Source organism: Cicer arietinum, chromosome 3, assembly GCF_000331145.2.
Source record: "Cicer arietinum cultivar CDC Frontier isolate Library 1 chromosome 3, Cicar.CDCFrontier_v2.0, whole genome shotgun sequence".
Classification (NCBI taxonomy): Eukaryota; Viridiplantae; Streptophyta; class Magnoliopsida; order Fabales; family Fabaceae; genus Cicer; species Cicer arietinum.
The window spans coordinates 66,164,351-66,184,588 of record NC_021162.2 but is presented as its reverse complement, the minus strand read 5'-3'; the positions used below and the strand labels follow the sequence as shown (position 1 = coordinate 66,184,588).

General features: G+C 28.6%; 2 protein-coding genes across 3 annotated transcripts; one reads left to right on the top strand and one right to left on the bottom strand.

The window, feature by feature from the left end:
- Positions 1-6,650: 6,650 nt before the first annotated feature.
- On the top strand, positions 6,651-8,849 carry LOC101494139 (transcription factor MYBC1). Its single transcript, XM_004493309.4, has one exon. It carries the CDS (start codon positions 6,990-6,992, stop codon positions 7,896-7,898), a length of 909 nt encoding a protein of 302 aa, XP_004493366.1. The 5' UTR covers positions 6,651-6,989; the 3' UTR covers positions 7,899-8,849.
- A 6,184-nt stretch (positions 8,850-15,033) lies between these two features.
- Positions 15,034-19,256, bottom strand: LOC101493813 (uncharacterized). Of its 2 annotated transcripts, XM_027332671.2 has the most exons (5): positions 18,928-19,256; positions 17,957-18,043; positions 17,208-17,826; positions 16,428-16,710; positions 15,034-15,364 (listed from the first exon to the last, which is right to left on the bottom strand). In XM_027332671.2, the coding sequence occupies exons 3-5, from the start codon at positions 17,816-17,818 to the stop codon at positions 15,317-15,319; spliced, it is 942 nt and encodes a 313-aa protein (XP_027188472.1). In that variant the 5' UTR covers positions 17,819-17,826; positions 17,957-18,043; positions 18,928-19,256; the 3' UTR covers positions 15,034-15,316. The 2 variants fall into 2 exon arrangements, with proteins under 2 accessions (XP_027188472.1, XP_004493365.1); XM_004493308.4 differs by lacking the exon at positions 17,957-18,043.
- Positions 19,257-20,238: the final 982 nt, after the last annotated feature.

Below are 20,238 nucleotides of genomic sequence, written 5' to 3'. Positions count from 1 at the left end.
ATAGGTTGCACATGTAAGCATGATTTAAACTTGATTTTGTATGCTTATGAATGTATAAATTATTTAAATTTTACGTGTGATTTTAAAATACTACTGTTGTCTCAATCTTGTTAACTTTGGTTCGGTAGCCTTATCAGATCCCCTGCCTAGATTTTGAAAATGAAATACATATTTGTGCTTTTGCTTCACTCCGGTTGTGTAATTAGCTTAATTTTATCGAGTACAACTTCATGTTACTTCATAATCACCGTTGAAAATAAGCTAAGCTTGAAAAATAACATGACGTTGTACCTTAGAGAAAAAAAATGTTACCAATTTATCACGATGTATTGATTCACAGCGAAAAAGTCACTGTCATTTGAACATGTTTATGGCCCTAATTAGTTGAGGCACTGTATATGGACCACAACAATTTTTGGTGGCTCATATTTTATAAATGTATTTATTTAAAGATTAGATAGAGCCACTTTGCAATTATTAACAGACTATCGTCTAATATTTTTGTCAGCTTTCCCATTTCATGGATGTTCATGACCTGATTCGGAAGTCCAACATGACACAAGCTATTAGGGTTGTCTTTGACCTTCTCCTACAAAAACTGAGAACGAGGTAGGATTTCATTTTACATTTTAGTGTCGGGATAGGGATGAATACACTTTTGATTAGCATTTTTATCCCATTCAACACATAAAATAATGGCGTAATTCTTTTAGACAATAATACATGATTTTTTTTTTAATACTACATTCCAATTTCATCGTGTTTTGTTTATATATAATTCTTAAAATTTAAGTTAGATTTAATTCAACTCCTATAAAATTGACTTGTAAGGTGAGTATTGTTTTCACTTACAAATACATTGACATATTTTATCTCATTAAATGTGAAATTTTTAACAACACTCTTTTAGGTTCGAGATTGAACATCTTGAGTGGTTTGATGGTGGGTAATCCGATGAATCTTGTATAAATTCTGATGTTATCTTAGAATTTTGAATTGGATATAATTGAACCTCTACAAAATTAATTTGTAAAGTTGTAAAGTGGTAATTGCCTCTACTTATAGACATTGCCATGTCCTATGTGTTATCTCATTCAATGCGACACTATTATCTCATGTCTTATGTCAAGATGTTTTTGTCAAAGAAAGAAAAAAGTTTAAGATGGTGTTAAAAATTGAGACATACAAGAAAAAAATACTTGTATGGTCATAATATTTTGAATTCAAATTTAAACATACTTAATATATATATATATATATATTTAAAAATTTATTATTTAATTCTTTTATTTTTTTTATTTTTTTAACTTTTGTGAATGTGATTAAATCTTGTAACTAAAAATTTGTGTAACCGTTCTCAACCCATTTATCGAACACTATAATCTAATCATGTGCTATGTGGAACCTATTGTTAATTAAAATATAAATGAAGTGTTTCATAATAAATATATATGTGTATAAATGAAGTGGTTGATTTATATTCTTTTGAGTAAAGTCCAACCCGTTGTATGAAAAAGAAAAATGAGAGTTCTACATGTCTAATTTTAGGCATAGATAGACTTAAAGTGAAAGATATTTTTCATGAATATTCCTGCCTCCTGGTACTGGTAGGAGAAGAGGAGAAAAGTAAAATGCAAAAATAATATTATAAAGTTATTACTATAATAATGTGTCATAAATGCCAAAATGTTAATGATAGAAGAGATACACCTGTCATGATATTGGTATTTTTGAAGGTGAAACATGGGTAGCACATGGGGGGTGGTAGTACACTTATCATATTTAGTTTGATTCTATTGGTCCAATAGTACTGTTGAAGGAAACATGCACTTTCTAGGTACAATAATTGTGCCATTTCATTTTGCTAATAATAGGTAGACAAACTTCATGCGTCTAGTGTTTCGACCTTATTTTAATGCTGCAACCTGTGATTGATTGGGGTATAAATCAATTTCTGCACCCAACACCTATCCCACTTGCAACACTTCCTTTCTGGGTATTTCATGGTTTCTGTGAAAACTCCAAACAAACAAATCATACATACTTCTTTACTTTACCTTTTTTTTCTAATTTTTTTTTTAATTAATATTATTATATTTGGGCCCTAGCAGTAATCTTCTCTCATTAATTTGTGACACTCATTCCTACTTGTCTTTTTATTAAGATGGAAAGGCTTCAATATCCTTTACACACTTATTAAGACACAAAATAGAAAAATATTATATTTTAAAAGTCGTGTATTTTACACTTTACATGTGTTTTCTAATATATATATACATATATAAATATTTTAATTTTTAAATAAAAATACCTTAATTTAGAAATTAATTAACATGATCATTATTATTTATGTACTCTGTTTTAAAATATAAAAAAGAAATAAGTTAATTGTTTTTATCAATTTTTATTTATACTTTAGGTCTTTGTAGTAGCTAATTCTTAAATATAAATATTTATGTCAACAAAAATTTGAAATGTGATTCATAATGTTGTAACATATTCTATTAAATTTGAACCTATTATATTAAATTAAGATTTATATGGATGTAGTTGAATTTGAATTTAGATCTAACGGTTCTATTAAATTTTATCCATTAATTAATTAGTCACTTTTTATTTTAAGTTTGGACTATTGTGTATGATAATGATTCTTAAATCTGATCTAATGAATTAATTAATGGCAAAAAATACAACTTGACCCATTAAGTTTCCTTGTGCATGTATCCTCATTTCACACACAGCCAAAGTAGATTACAACTTTGTAATCATAGACACCGCGAAAGGCAAAACACCAGCTCAAATTATTCCCTTTCTACAAAACAAGAAAGAAAATTCACAAAGTGAAGAATCTTTGTATATCTCTCCTAATCTCAACCCTTTCCCATGCCCGTATATTTTATCCTTATTGTACTCAAAGTATTCCAAAACTTATTTTAAACACTACCGAATCAATGAAACATATATGGATGTATTTTACTTCGAAACTTACAAGTTACACCACTATGTTGTATATATGGTGGCATTTTACATACACTAGTAGTAAAGTTGTTCATTATAGTAATTCATTCAAACATTTAGTTATCCATTTAATCATTATATATATATATATATATATATATATATATATATATATATATATATATATATATATACATATATTCACTATATATATATATATATATATATATATATATATATATATATATATATATATATATATATATATACACACACACACATTATAAAATTATTTTATACATATTAAAATATATATATATAAATGAAAAAAATTAATAATACTTTTATTGAATTGTTTTTATCAAATATTATTCACTGTTATCATAAATATAAAGTAGAGGAAATATTAAATTAAAAGTAATGTATTTAATATTAATCATACGGTACAATTTGAAAAATAATAATAATGTTGCATGAAAAATTAAAAGCATCATCATTTCTTATAGGACAATTTTTTTTATCAATGAACCACTCATTGTGAGACTTGAATTACAAATACACATATGTGGTGCATCTCTCATCCTCTTGACTAAAACCATATGTGACCTAAAGGTTGTTAACAATCTTTGTTTTTGTTTTCTTCCATTTTTTGTAATTTTTCAACTTTAGCCTTAAGAAAAGAGGGTAAATGTATTTTTTTCTATCATATTATTTATTAGTTATAGAAAAAAAGAGGCAAATAATTATGAGTAATTAGTAAAGAAATGATTAATAGAGTTAAAATTTTGAAAGAAAAAAAAAAGCATATAAAGAGATATATGTTTTTCAAAAGGGGTATATGCAACATTATAATTGAGTGAATCATTAATTTAGTCATCGAAATTACAACGATAGACTATTTTCATCTCTAGAATTTGTAAAATAGCAAAAACATTGTGAAATTGAAGTACGTCCATCAAAATAGTTTATTTGTTAATTTTTTTCTTAGAGAATATGAGGTGATATGTTACCACATATGTGATGCCACGTACTAATGTTCAATAACTATTTTTAATGATCATTTTGACATTAAGTGACTACTTTTTAAAAGTCAATTTATTTTAATCTTAATTATTTTATCACTCTCTTTTTATACTTTCTCTCCCACTTTTTTTTAATCATCCCCCTTTTCCTTTTCCTTCCTTTTTCCCATCCCTCATTTCCTTCTCTTTCTCTATTATTTTTCCTCCGTATTCTATCTTTCTCATTTTTACATATTTATTCTTCCTAGTTTCCCTTTGTTCCGTCTCTCCCTCTTTCCACTATCTTTCTCTTCTACTTCAATCTCTATCTTTAATTTGCTCTTTATTTTTTATCTATCTTTTTTATTGATCTATTTTCCTCCCTCACTTCTTCATCTCTTTTTCTCTTCACTCTAAACCTCTCTTGAATAATGGTCGTTAACGATTCTAAGGTTTTATGAAAGTATTTAATCAAGACCTTTCTATTAAATAGAGAGATGGTAAAATTTTAAATTTTCAAAACATTTCTTAAAAGTAGTTATTTAATGTTAAAATAATCTCTAAAAGTAGTCATTGAACATCAAATTATTTAAAATAAAATAGTCTCTTTTATGTGATATTGATGTGTCATCTATATTGAGTGTCACATCTGAAATTAACTATCATATCGTATCAAGTAACACAAAAAAATTAATGGAGTGAATATTTTAAATACTATTTCAATTGATTAGCGAAGACTCTTAATTTTAATTTAAGAATTTTTTATTTTTTATTTTTTTCTACGAACTAGATTTTAAAGAAAATAAAATTGGTGGCTTCTAAATTAAAAATAATAATATTGTTCAACTGATATCATAATGATTTATGTGGATTTGAAGATAGAATTTGAGGCATTAATTAGAAGCAAGTTAAAGTGATCACAATATGCATCCACCCATATTCTATTTTTTTAACCTAGCGCAGCAGCTGCCTCTCCTCTCAACTCTTTGGTTTTTCTTTTGTTATTCGTCCACTAAAGTGAGAGTGATTTAGATATATTTTTTATAAGTGGTTCTCACACAGTTTCAATGTAATACGTTGTTTTGTTTATTGTTTTAATGCAATGATTTTTTTATTGTGTGCGGTTTATATAATGATTTAATCGTCAGTGTTTACATATTTAAAAACATAAATATTTCAGTTATTTTGATTATGTCAAAATATTTATAAGTATTTTATTACTATATATTATTAACTTGAATGCTGCAATATATTTACAGATTCATTAATTTTAGCTTTTAACAATTTATAATTTGTGTTGTCTTCAATGCTCTCTATCAATTTAAATGAATGAATATATTTTTGTTTGTCTAAAAAACAATGCATCGACCCACCAATATCAAGAAACTACTATAAATAACTTCTACTTTTGTACCTTGCCTGCAAATTCATTCTCCGGTTTTAACTATCCGATTATTAGAAAAATGAGTTTTAGTAATTTGGATTTCATTTAAGTCAGAAAAGAAATTGCAATAACCAAAATTATAACTTGAATTCTCTTCAACAATACATTTTTAAGTAAATTTATTTGAAGTCAATTACTTGATTTTGTAAATCGATTCTACATCTTATATATTTTAAATAAAAATTATTCAAATAATTGTAGATAATCCAAATAAACTTTTCTAGTATATAAATATTGTGATAGTATTCTTTATAATCGTTTTAACTTCCCAACATTTTCTAAGATTTAAGTAAATTTAACATAGATTTAAATATTAATATAGAATCATATTAAATTTACTAATTTGATAAAACTTAAATAATTATCTAATATGAAAAGAAAATATATGTCACGCGGCAAAAAGAAAAAAATGTATATACATATAGAGAGAGAAGAGCATATACAATGAGAAGAATTTTAGAATAAAGAGTTAAATGGTTAAATCTTGACCAAACCATGATTAAGAGTTATTAAGATATAATCACTTAAAAGGGTTCATTGACTTTTAGTAAAACTCCTTAATTATATATATATATATATATATATATATATATATATATGTTATATATTTTGTGAAAGTTTATAATATTATGCATTTAGCCCAACAATTTTCTTACTAAATACTGTTAACAAAACTTATAGATTGAACTCTTTTAATGCAACATAAATCTAAAAGGAAACAAAATCTAATTTTAAATACAATTTAAATCATTTAGGTAAGTATATATAAATACAATTTTAATTCAAATTATTTAAATAATACAAATTTATAAAAATAAATTTTAATTGATGTATTTAATATAAATTCAATTACATTCAATTAAAATAAATTTTATTCAACTCAATTCTCAGTAAAACAAACACACGTTAATTGTATGTTGTTTCACTTTTGAAGGAATTAAAATTAATTTTAATATATTTAAAAAATATTTAATAAAATTGATTTTAAAACTAAAATTTATTCTAATTTAAACTTATGATTTATAGTTATGGAATCTAAACATAAGTTCTATATTCAACTTACTATAATATAAAAAAAAAACTCAATTTAATATGAGTGTATTTAAGTAGACATTTTTCTAATTATATAAAATAAAATATGGGAGTAAGAATTAAAGATGAAGAGAATGTAAGAAAAAGAAAATGAAGAAGAAAGAAAAAAGAGTAGTACTAACAATAATAAAAAGGCAAAAAGAGAGAAAAAAACAAGATCCACCTCGAACGTCTCTCCACTCTCCCACTACAATCCAATCACTGATCTCTCTCTCTCTTTCTCTCTCTCTTTCTCTCTCTCTCTCTCTCTCTCTCAACAACAACACCACCACTATCCACCTTGTTGTCTCCCAAGTCCCATCCCCAACTCTCTCTCTCTCTCTCTCTAATCCCTCAATCAAATTCTAGAGAGAGATTCTCTCCCTTCACAAACAATCAAAATCAAAATCAAATCCTCATCACAACCATTAATCATCCAAACAAAAACAAAATTCCACATATCTTCAATTCAACACCCACCTCCAATAACCCCAAAAATTGACACCCCAATAACAATGAGAGAAGAAGAATCAAATCGGTTTTCAAGATGGGAAGAACAACTCCCTCCACCAGAAGAACTCCCTCTACCGGAAGAACTCATGCCTTTATCACAAACCCTAATCACCCCTGATCTTGCCATAGCTTTCGATATCAGAAACCCACACACCACAATCAACAACAATAACCCACACCATCATCATCAACAACATCACCAACAACCTCCTCCACCTTCTTCACTTCCTTCTTCAACCGATTTCGCCGATTCCGGTGAACTCGGTTCCGGCACTGCCGGAGAAGAACCAGCTAGAACACTCAAAAGACCAAGACTCGTCTGGACCCCACAACTCCACAAACGCTTCGTCGACGCCGTCGCACACCTCGGTATCAAAAACGCCGTTCCCAAGACCATAATGCAGCTCATGAGTGTCGACGGTTTAACAAGAGAAAACGTCGCTAGTCACTTGCAAAAATATCGACTTTATCTTAAACGCATGCAGGGAATTCCCTCCGCCGGTGGCGGTGGTTCCGGTGGTGGCTCCGCCTCCGTTAACGACCCTGCGACCGATCACTTATTCGCTAGCTCGCCTGTGCCGCCGCACTTTCTTCACCCCGTTGCTCGGCCGAATTCGGATCATTTTATGCCTTTTGTTCCTGTTCCTGCCATTCACCATCAGCAGCAGTTGGCTGCTGCTCAGTATCATCGGCCGGTCGGGCATTTCGGTTCGCCGCCGAATGGACACTTTGAGAATCCCTTTTTGTCTAGACAGCAGCAACATCAACACCAACATCAGCAGCAGCAGCAGCTTCATAGGATTGGGGCACAAGTGCATAACCCTATTGGTGGTTATGTGGAGGATATGGAATCAGCTAATGCTTCAGGAGGGAGAAAGGTTCTTACTTTGTTTCCAACCGGAGATGATTGAATTTCGGTTATTATATATATACAAAATACAATATAGTGATTTGGTCTCTTTCCTTAGTTGCATTGCACCTTCAATTGTCTTAGTTTTAATGTTGGGTCATTGGTGGTGTATTTGATGTTTGGTCAGCTTCTTAGTTGTTAATTTGTTTTAGAGGTAATTGGTTGATTATCTTGGTGTTGGTGTTGATGTTACTAATTGGTAAAGGAGTCTATGTTAAAGTTGAAGTATGCAGATCCAAAAGCTCCAGCAGTCTTTTATGTTCTGTAAATTACCGTGTTTGTTCGCGGTGGCCTATATATATATACTTCCCGGCTTCACATTCATCATGATTTCACTTTTGCGAGGGATTATCCTTGTGTTTGAATCAGTAGTTGTTTGGTATGACTATGTTGCCAAACAACTATGTTGATTTATCCCATGGATGTTTGAGATTTCGGCTGCGGTTCAATGTAATTCAGAGTGTTACGGTTTGGGAAGTTTTGAATTGGCATTCATGGCAGGTGGTAAAAACTGCAAATTTGGTGCTTATCTCTGCAAATGGCAATAAAATACACATTACCGTGGGTAGAAAACTGATGGAAGTATATCTGATTGGCACATATGATTGTGAATTCTTGTACTAAATTTGAGAGCCTCTATTGTGAAAGACTCATATCCTCTGTGTCGCACCGTGTCCTATAGAGGTGAGTTGTACATTGTTTGATTCTATAGAAGACTCAAAAGCTGGATGTAAGGAAGTTGTTTAAAATTCTAATCTTACTCCAATGTGGGGTTAATTTTCTCTATGCTAAATAAACTAGTTTCCATAATTTCCGTGTAAACCCCGCTTAAAAGAACACAATAAGCTCATGTTTACTTAGTTGTGTATTTCTTCTTATTCAACTAGAATTCCTGATTCACTCAAGTACTAATTAATGAGGCTCCTAGTGAGTTTTATTATTTGATTATCAATTTGCTCATAACCAGTATCTTAGCATACTATGTTTTTTTAGTTACAATAAAAGGGATAATGTTCCAAGTTCCAACTGTTCACATAGACTTTCTTTTTCTAGTTTTGGATTATGTTGGGATGCATTATGCGATGCGACGTTCTGTTATCTGTGATGTTTAATCTGTGATAAACATCACGTTGGCGTCCCTCAGAATGTTCGTTTGTAAAGCAGAATTTTGATATTACCTTACATTTAGCTCAACTAAGTTTGAAATTTTGACTCCGGTCATTTGCGTAATGTAGTTTAGGACCCATCATCCTCATTCTGTAAATTTCTTCGGTTGCAAATGTTTTTGTTTATGTTCCTGGAACTAATTCTTTTCCAGTTCTGTCTCTAGATTCCAGATTTTCTTTGTTCATTGTTTGTTGTGTTGCGGTCTTGAATGTATGATGAACCATAGCTTCTGGCTATAGCACAACAGAGTCATTTTTCACTAAAGTTTATAAACAATTTCCATATAGTCAACCTGAAAAGTGGGAGAATGTTGGTTATTGGAGTGCTTGAAGTTTGATTCCTTCTGATTTTGATAGTTGATATATCAGTTTAGATGGACAAATACTCAGCATCTCAGTCATTATTGAGAACTAGAGCTGCAATGTTTTGTTCATAAGCAACAGCAACAAATATAGGTCCTCATTACCAAGCATTTTCTCAATTTTATAAGCAATTTAGTTTCCTGTGTCATTTACTCTTTTTGAACCACACCTCTACTATATACCATTCTTAGAGAAAAGATGTTTTTATATTAGATTGAGTAAATACTCAAATTAGTCCCAACAAAAATATATCAACCTATTTTGGAAAAAAAAAATCAATTTGATTTTTAAGAATCTCAAATGTTGGCTAATTTAGTCCCTTTTAAGCAAAATAAAGTTAATAGAGACTAATATATAAAAAATTATATATTTGCTGAGACAAAAAAATTATCTATTTTTTAATATAAAATTATTTTCTTCCAATGAACTTGGAAAAAGAAACTGTTTCGCTTACGGGTAGGAAATGAAGCTATAGGAGTTTAGCTCCATTTAATTTGTAAAAATGTTGTGTGTTTTTTTTTTTTTTTTTTTTTTTTAATTTTTGATTTGCAAGATAAGATAATAAATACCATTAAAATTTGGGATATGATCGTCTTTTATCAGTTGAATTATAACTTAAAAGATTGTATTTTTATTTATTTTAAATGTATATTTATTTTATTTTGATAAAAGACTCTTTTAAAGTGAATTATTGTTATGGAAAAAAATGTCGAGGGGTTTAGCCCCTTTTAATTTTTAAAAATTTTTTGTTTTTTTTTTTTTTTTTTTTTTTTTTAATTTTTGATTTGCAAGATAAGATAATAAATACCATTAAAATTTGGGATATGATCGTCTTTTATCAGTTGAATTATAACTTAAAAGATTGTATTTTTATTTATTTTAAATGTATATTTATTTTATTTTGATAAAAGACTCTTTTAAAGTGAATTATTGTTATGGAAAAAAATGTCGATTAAAGAATATGTATTTTAGAAATAATGAAAATAATTTTTTAACATTTTTATTATTTTTAATTTAGATAATATTCACTTTAAAAGTTTTTTAATTAAAAAATAGAAAATATTTTCAAAAAAGGAATATCCTTTACTAATATAGAAAGTATAAAGTTTGGTACACATTCTACTTTTTGATTTTTGATAGAGATACAAAGAGAGAGTCATGTGATAAAAAAAAAAAATTAAACAAAGGAAAATGCCATGAGAATTGCATGGTGTGATTAACTAGTTACAATCTGCTTTTAGCGTAACCATGGTTTATTTTATTATTCTCGCATGTTTTCTTAGCGGCTACATTATTATGTCTTTTTCTCTTAGCAGCTACAACAACACTAGAGTCTCATAGCAAGTGAAAGTAACTTTATGGAAATTATTTTCATTTTGTTTTTAGATTGGGTACAATAATATATACAATTATGATCAATTGTTTTATTCTCGAAAGAGTTAAGTTTTATTCTCCATTCAATGTCAAAAGTCGTTTTCTATAAGTAACTTGAACCACCAACTATCTTCATCTTTAGTCACTAATAACTTTATGCGCTAAGCATTTGTGAAAACTAAGATTCATATTTCTCCACTTACGACAAATCAATTACCTCATGATACACTAGGTTCCAATCAAATATCTAATGCTATATGACAAGACTCGATAATGTACATGTTTGCTTTTTTATATTAAAAAAAACATATATTAAATCATGATAATTTCCTATCTTTTTGTAAATCATAAAACTCTGACCTCATCATATGAATAAAATAAAAGCAAACATATCCTCATATTATGCCATGTAATTAATTGTAAACGGGAAAAGTTTAGGTAAATGTCAGTTCTGAGTCTACTTTATAGTAGTACTATATAATATAACATATGATATGCATTATAATAGGAATGGATTAGGAGAATCTTATGTGGACCAGAAACAAAAATCTAGTTGTGCATCTTGGTTTCTCTACAGAATGGATGATTGGTACAAAAAATGAATAAATTTGATAAAGTACAAATCACATGTGGGTGGGCCAAACAAATCCTGTAACCTTTACTTGTTGCTACGATTATTCAATTACTAGGCCAATTTATAAGATTTGGGCTTGGCTAACAAAATAACATGATGTGTGGGATTCCAGCACACAAGGAAACTAGGTGGAACATACCATAGGTAGTATCATTTCATTGACAATTTAGATTGTAATTTGGTCAAAGAGTTTGATGGAATAATTTCCAGATCACCATCCTATGTATCCTTTGTTTAAATGAAAAATATATTTTTATTGACAAATAAAATATTAATTATATTGAGTGTGACCTACATAGTTAAAATAATTAAGCCAACTCATGAGGTTAATTATTTGTGTGATCATGGTGAACCAATGGACTGATAAACTTTGTATTATATAATTTTAAAAAAAAATATACACTTTAACCCCCAAAATTAAAATAGATAACTTTGTGAAAAAATACCAATGGTAATTTCAGCAAAAAATAAATACCAATGGTAATATGTTATATATTGTATAAATTTTTCGTGAATGTGAATTTAAATGGTGTGTTGAATCTCTAAGCAACGGGGATGTGTTTGCATTTGCATGGGGAAGCAGGTAATTTTTTAACAGCTCAACAAAGTGATTCCCTATGTTGAAAATATCTTAATTTTTTTTATTGATTTAATAAGTTTTTAGATCTATAAAATATCACAATTTTGTTTTTAGTCTTTACAAAAAAATTTATTAATTTTTAGTCGTTTAAAAAAATTCTTTTTTATTTGTAGTCTCATATTTTTATCTAACTATTGTCTAATTTTTGAATGATTTTTTTCACTAATGTTAAAGATATTTTAAAAAAAAATTTAATAAGCGATAAATTAAAGATTTAGATTCTCTCAAGTTTGAATTAAACATGAAATTGTCACGTTCATCGTCTCACCATTAAAATATATTGGACTCCTTATAATTTTTTAAGTTGTAAATTTCAATACATTAATTTGAATGGTGAGCTGATGAATATAACCCATGAGAAGATAAATCCTAAATTAAATATGAATTTTTAATATCAAAATACTAAAAATTCATATTTAATTATGTAGTTGTTAAATATGTGATAAGCATTACTAAAAAAATTATTTAAAAATTCTAAAGATACACAATAGTTACATTAAAATTAGAAACTAAAAATCAAAATGATAATTTTTAAAAGATTAAAATTGATAAATAAAATTGTGAAATTTTATAGGGTTCAAATTTATTTATCCCATTTTCAATTGCAACATTTCAACCATTAAACCCAATCTCATATTTTCTTTATAATTTTACATCTCTTCTTCTCTATCATCTTTTATGGTTAAGATGTTGCAATTAAGAAAAATTGAGAGGATTCCAATCTATAAGTTAGACAAAGAGAGATCTTGGAGTTGCTTGAAGCTTTACAATAGACTATTCATATAACTGATATTTTTAGCCTTAAACTCTTGGACTCAAATCGGTGTCATAATCTAAGAGCGTTGCTACTTTTCATCTTTGGAACCAATTTCTATTTAAGTTTGTAAGGAGATAAGTCGATATATTTGTTCATATCCTTTTTATTTTTCACATGGAACTTTAAGGAGTGTTTGAGTTTATAATTTATAATTTATAATATATCATATTTTTTCTATTGCTTTTACTCTCATTTCATTATTTGTTTGCTGAGTTTTTTGGCTTATAGGAGCTAGCAGCAAAGGATTTTAAGCACATATATAGAGGTAACTATTCGAAGCCTTATTTTGCTCCTTTGATTATAGTTGAATATTCCTTCCTTCCTTCCTTTTCAATATTTCTTTATATATTTGGAAAATGAATATGTCAATTATGTGATAAGTTGGTTAGTTAAATTTCCTCTAGAATTAGTCATAACTCATTGACAAGCTTCATATGGATGTATTCACTAGATTGCACGATTGGTATACAATTATATATATTGAGATGTACTGCTTCCCCGTTCTTAAATATAAGATCAATTTAAGTAAAATAACGATAATTAAGAAAGTTTATTGTGGAAATTTACTCTTCACAGTAGAAAATCAGTTAATATTTTTATTTGAATATTTATTATAGATTATAAAAATATATGTAACATAATTAGAGGTATATTAGTAAAGAAATAATTAATGCAGTTAAAAATTTAAAAGAAATTTTATAAAGGGATAAAAAAACTCGACATAATCATATTTTTATGGACGAGGGTAGTATGTATGCAATAATACAAATAATAAATTTATGGTTTAACAATTTGGAAAGGTCCAGTTCTGTTAATTTAATTTCAAGTAACACTTCAGTCTTTTATCTTTTTTTAATTGTTATTTAAAATTAAATAAATGACCAAATTGAAAAATAAATAAATAAATGACTGAAGTGTTATTGAAATTAGAAATTAAGTTAAAGGATAGCGTGACCAATTATACCATTTGAAAACTATGGAATACAATTAGACCCAAAACTAATTATCACAAAAAATAATTAATGCATTTAAAAATTTAACAGAATCTTATAAAAAAGAACAAAAAAATCATATATTTATGCGCGATTAATATGTATTCAATAATACAAATAGTAAATTTATGGTTTAACCATTTGGAAATTATGGATTGTCAATTAGACCTAAAACTAATAATCACAAAAAAGTAATTAATACAATTAAAAATTTGAAAGAATCTTATAAAAAAGGCAAAAAAAACTCGACATAATCTTATATTTATAGACGAGAGTAGTATGTGTTAAATAATATAAATAGTAAATTTATCGTTTGACAATTTAAAAATTATAGACGACAATTAGACGCAAAACTAATTATCACAAAAAAATAATTAATTTATCTTAAAATATATTTTAGCATAGGTAACACATTAAATGAACAAATAAATCACAACCCATCAGGAAAACGTGACCAATAACTCACGATAAGGCCTTGAAAGAATGCAATTGACAAATTAATTAGTTTAAATAAAAAATGACATAAATTTTAATAATTTATAAAGTAATTTGTTGTATCAAATTTCAAGTTATAAATTTATCAAAATATTAGTTTACTTCCACCCAAATGAAAGATATGTATTAATATTAATATAATATCGTCTAAAACAATACTAGTACCTTATTATAGTTATCCATGTTTATTACTTCTTATGTATGTATAAAATGTAGTTAATAACTACTATTTTATACAAAGGCATTTTTTATATTATGCTACACAAACTGTTTCACTTGTATATGCTAAATGCCACCCGGATTACAAATTAACTAATCTTCCATTTTTTTAATAGCCTCCAGCTGGTGTTCTTATCCTTCCAGAGTTGGAAGCAGATCAACCAATATATATATAATATAGGTTACTATTTAAAAAGAAAATAAAAGTGAAGTTTTGTATAGAAAATATTAATTTTTAAAATTTCAAAATTTTGAATGCTATCATTTTCAAGATTATATTTCCATTTTTCGTAATATATATATATTTCTATTTTTGGGCATAAACAAGTGGTCCAAAGGTGTTAGGGTTTCCCAATAATATAAATGAAATTGGAGTATTGCATGGATGTCAACCAAGCACTAACCTATGTACCTCTCCAACATGAGACAATGTATATATTTTAAACCAACCAGAGAAACATTATCATATATATAATAATATAGATCCATAATCCACTAGAGTTCACTATTTTATAAACTATGACAATATAGAAGAGTACTAAACAAATTTTTCTGTAACCATCAAAACTGAAAATCAAAGACAACAACATATTACCATAACAGAAACAAAACAAACAAAAGGAGTACTGAAAAATGAAGCTAATATGAATGAGATCTCCTAAAAAGCTAACATAAATTCTGCATTCAAATCCAAATCTCTTCTTCCTCCTACATGTAATCTAATAGTTCTGTGAATAGTCAAAGCTCAACGGTTGACCAAATGGAGCCTGCAAAGCATTAAAAAATATATCAGATGCATGATTATAGAACAATTAAAACCAGACAATTTAAAAGGAGAAAGGGGGAAAATTTAATCCTTGTCAGGGAGGCAAATTAATCAGCCTAAAACTTACTCCTCCACAAAGTAATTTCTTTTAATTTCAGAGTTTACTTCAATTTATCAAAACATAAACAACAGTCATGTTCAAGTTCTCTAACCTTTCTCATCTTTGCTTCTTGGTTCTTACCCCCATTTTTCACGTTTGCATATTTGCTAAGTGTGAAGACCAACTAGCACCCAATATAATAAATGCTTCGTACTGATTGTGATTCTATTTAAAGAATCGCTTGGTATTTGGAAAGCTTTTAGAACTTGATTTAGTTATTACTCCCTCTAGAAAGAAATATAAGCAAAAAGAGTATCTAAAAAGTTGATGTATATGATATAGACTAGATACATCAACTTTTCAAATACATTTTTTGCTAATATTTCATTCAAAAGGGAGTAAGTTATATTGGTTTTTGGTATGAACTTTAGTGGCAAATTATAAAGATTACCCTTTTAATTTTATGTATTTGTCTATTTTTTAGTATTTACCTATATTGTTGGGATTTATGGTAAGTTTGTATACCATTTTATCTATAGTCTTCACAATAGCGGTCATCCCGCTATTTGCTATACACCACTTTAGCTGTTTTGGATGTCACAATTTTAGCAAGGGTAGCTATGGAAGTAGGTACAGTTATAGTGACACTCGTGATTTTACATATCAGCAAAATTGATATGAATCTTGAAAACTATAACTTCAATGCACCTCCCCACAAAAATTGAATAGTGCAAGTAGGAGAATAAAAATAGCCTAACAATACAAATCTACAAGCATTATGTTACAAGAGGAAAGTCAGTCCCAAAAGCCATTTTAAACACAATCAAAATTGTCAATTCACGCCACCTACATTATCTAAGTTATTAGATTTATTACAAACATGTCATTGTATTTGAAGCCAGTACAAAAATCACTCATCAAATTCAACAAGGTAAAGGAATCAAGTACAGTGAATGTGGTTTACCTGGTAAACAGCATGTCTAAATTGGTCATACGAATGAGCATACATCATTGTAGGACTTGGCCACTGTAGGTAAGCTCCATCCGCAGATGTCGGATTCAATCCTGGTGTACAGAAAGGACTCATTATCGGGGTTGAAGGAAGTCCATATCCAAGTGAAGCTTGAGTTTGTGACATCTGACCCAACTGATTAAAAGTAGCATCATACGGCGCAAATGAAGGTTGAACTTTTTGCAAATTAAAAGGCACCAAGTTAACTGCAGAGGTTGCAACACTCCTAGCATACCTGTGCCAATGATGAAATTCAATCTCACAAATAATAAGCCATTATATTTAAAGTTAAAATCAATACAAATGAATCGACCACTATAACAACAACCAAGCCTTATCCCACTAAGTAGGGTCAGCTACATAGATCAAATGACTTTATAACGTACTATCATATATCATATCTCTTTCCAACTCATTAAATAGAAGACATCTCTAAACATTACATAGTAAGTTTTATAAATTATAGAATCTAGAGCAGTGTTGTCAAAAAGTGGCTATAGCGGCGCTATAGCACTGTTGCATAGCAGAATTTGAACAAACCACTATATTCTGCGAGAGGCAATTGACAACGCTGATCCAAAGTTCCATTTAACAAGCCAACAAAATAAAAATTCAAAAGAAATGTCATTCTTAGCTCCTCCTCCATCTCTCTCACAATATGGAAAAATAATTGTGTTTGCAATTACAGCATTCATTTTCTGAAAGCTCTCGAAGTATAGTGATAGAACTCACCTTCCATAGCTACGATCATAATCTGGATCACTTCGATCCTTTTCCCTATCCCTGATAATGGCAACTCGAGGATAACTATTATCCCTGATACTAATGCATCTTTCTGAATCAGACATGGGGACTTTGCTAGTTTCATTCTCATCCTTGTTCATTAAAGAATGTCTGCCATCTATAGGGACCACGGATGGGGTATCACTTGAATCAAAGCTTGTAGAGCCACTAAAGATACGTGCTCGTGCCCGATCATATTCCTCTTTCCTCTCTTCCACACTTCTCAGAGTGTTTCCTTTCTTTGCAGACTCATTGGATCCATCCAAACTATTTTTCTGAGGCCTAGGTCGAATGACAATTTTTTTCTGCTCGGATTTCTCACTGTCCAACTGTTTTGCAGGTATTTCAGATAAGCGAACTACAGGATACTTGCTTTCAGCTAACTTTCTGACCAGGATTTTACTCTGGCCATCTAAGCCGGTATCTTGAACCATTGTTTGCATACCATAGTGTTGAGCGACACGATGTGCAGCCAGTCGGAGATAAGAAGAAGGAAAATGTTGAAACTCGAAATGCTGCTGATCGCCATTATTCAGAAATTTCTGGATATCCAGCTCCATCCGCAGAACTAATGATGCAAACAAAGTAAAAATAAAAACAATTAAAAAATGTAATGATTTATGCTAACATACTAGAGGGTTTTATGTAACCATTTGCTGCAGTTCATATTGCCGTACATGCCTAAATTTAGTTCTTACAAAAAAATGAATACTTCACAGTTTAAAAATATCGCCAATATGATTATGAGCCTTATGACCAGCCCCAGCAGAGTGCAGCTTAAGGCCCTGTTCAGATAAACAGCTTAATTAAACGCTTACCATATAAGTGCTCATGTATAAGCTATTTTTATAAGCAATATGATGAAAATGTTTTCATAAACTATTGTGGAGAGCTTATGGAAATAAGCTGAAAACAACTTATGGACATGTTATACACCGTTTCCATATCCATAAGCTCTCCCAAACAGTCTTCTAAATGGTTGTGCCAGTAGATAAGCTTAAGAAACTAGCAAACCTAATTTTATAAGCCATGAAGAGGGAGGGCATCAATTGACCATGGTGGATGACATGCTTTTAAACATTCAATCATAAAAAATTATATATCATAACAGAATACTTTAAAATTTGGAACTTAAGGCACTAATGTTCATCATCCCTCGAATCCCTTAAAAAATTTATGGCATAAACATTCAAATTCATGGACTACATTATATCATTCGAAGGAGGATATTATCTTCAACAAACCTATAATTCACATAAATTGACCAACATAAAATTTGAATCAATTGGAACACACCACCCCCAATTAACATCTAATTTCAATGATTTCATTCCTACAGAAACAAACAACCCCAACCTTACACATCAAATTGAGAGTCTCAATCTCAAATTATCACAATAACACAGACAATAACAAGAACAATTCCAGATCTGACATGATTCAACCTAAAGTCCTAAACACAACAGGATAAAAAAAAACACAGATTCTAATCCAAACCAAAACCGTGATGCAAAATCTACACAACCAATAATAAAATCACTAAAAACAAAAAGAGGTCAAACCTAAAGGACCAATTTTGAAGCAAACCCGTTGAAGCAGAAACGCAAAACAAACAAAATCAAACGCACCCGACAAATGAAAAAGATAAGATTTTTAAGAAGAGACTAACTTGTAAGACGATGACGAGGGTTCTGAAGAGCTTCAACCAAAAAAGGGTCAACCATTGACTCCTTGTCTTTGAACCCAGAAACTGCATCGTTAGAGACACACGATGTTGAATCCATGGTTCTTTTTTTTCTTTTTTTTTTCTCACCCAAAAAGGGGGAAATTAATAATATTTAAAATAAAAATAAAAATAAATAATTTATAATATTGTTCTTCCTTCCCTCTAAGAATGAGGGAAAGGAATAAAAAGGGTCAAGAAGAAAAAGAAGGAAGAAGAAGAAGAAAGAAAGATAGGAGAATGATTTTTGAGAGTTAAAAAGTATTTGGACAAATAAGATGGGTTAGTAAAAAACCCAATACAACCCAACAACTTTATTTTTTTAATTGGGAGAAGAAATAATTAATAAATATTGGTGAGAAATTATTTTCCCTAAAATCTTTCTTGGTTCAATGTAAATCTGAAGAGATTTTTTTTAAAGAAAAAAAAATAAGAAACTAAAGAGACAAAAAGGAAAACAAAAGGGTCACTGCATTATCTTCTTTGTACGGTTCGGTTTTTCTACAATTCCATTCTCTCAAATTCAGAATCACATGATATCATCAATTTCTTTCCACACGTCTCCTCTTTTTCAGTTCTTTTAAAATAAAAATACCACCAAGATATTTGTATTTTGTATGAGGGATTTTTTTAGCTTTTAATTTGTATCACTAACTATTTTAATATTTATATTCAACAAATCTTAATTATTAAATCATTAAAAATATTTAATTTTTATCGTAATTACATGAAGAACTATAATTATGATTATCGTAATACTGTGAAATGTACTATTATACAACAACTATATAGTCAGGATTGTTAGTTTATTTTTATTTTTATTGGAGTTTATTTTCAATTAAAAAATGGCTAGTATTAGATATTTTGTTTAGCTCGTTTTGAAATTTTTTATTTAATAATTGTTAGACAATATGTTTAGAATTATTTTTAAAAAATTATATATCTTTTTGTTGCAAAATTGATGTTTCAAGAAAAATTACAGTATTATATATACATATGAATATAATTAAAATGTTGGAATATTGCATACATAGTGTTTGAAATATTATCATAATATAATTATATATAAAAACTATTAATGATATATAATACATACATATTATATTCATATTAAAGTATTAGAATATTTTGATTTTATATATGCATATAATTATAACTGTATGTAATATTAGTAATATTTAAATTTAAGACTTTATTATGTAATCAAAATATCAAGTATTAAAACTAGTTTATATAGAACATTGACTATTAATAATA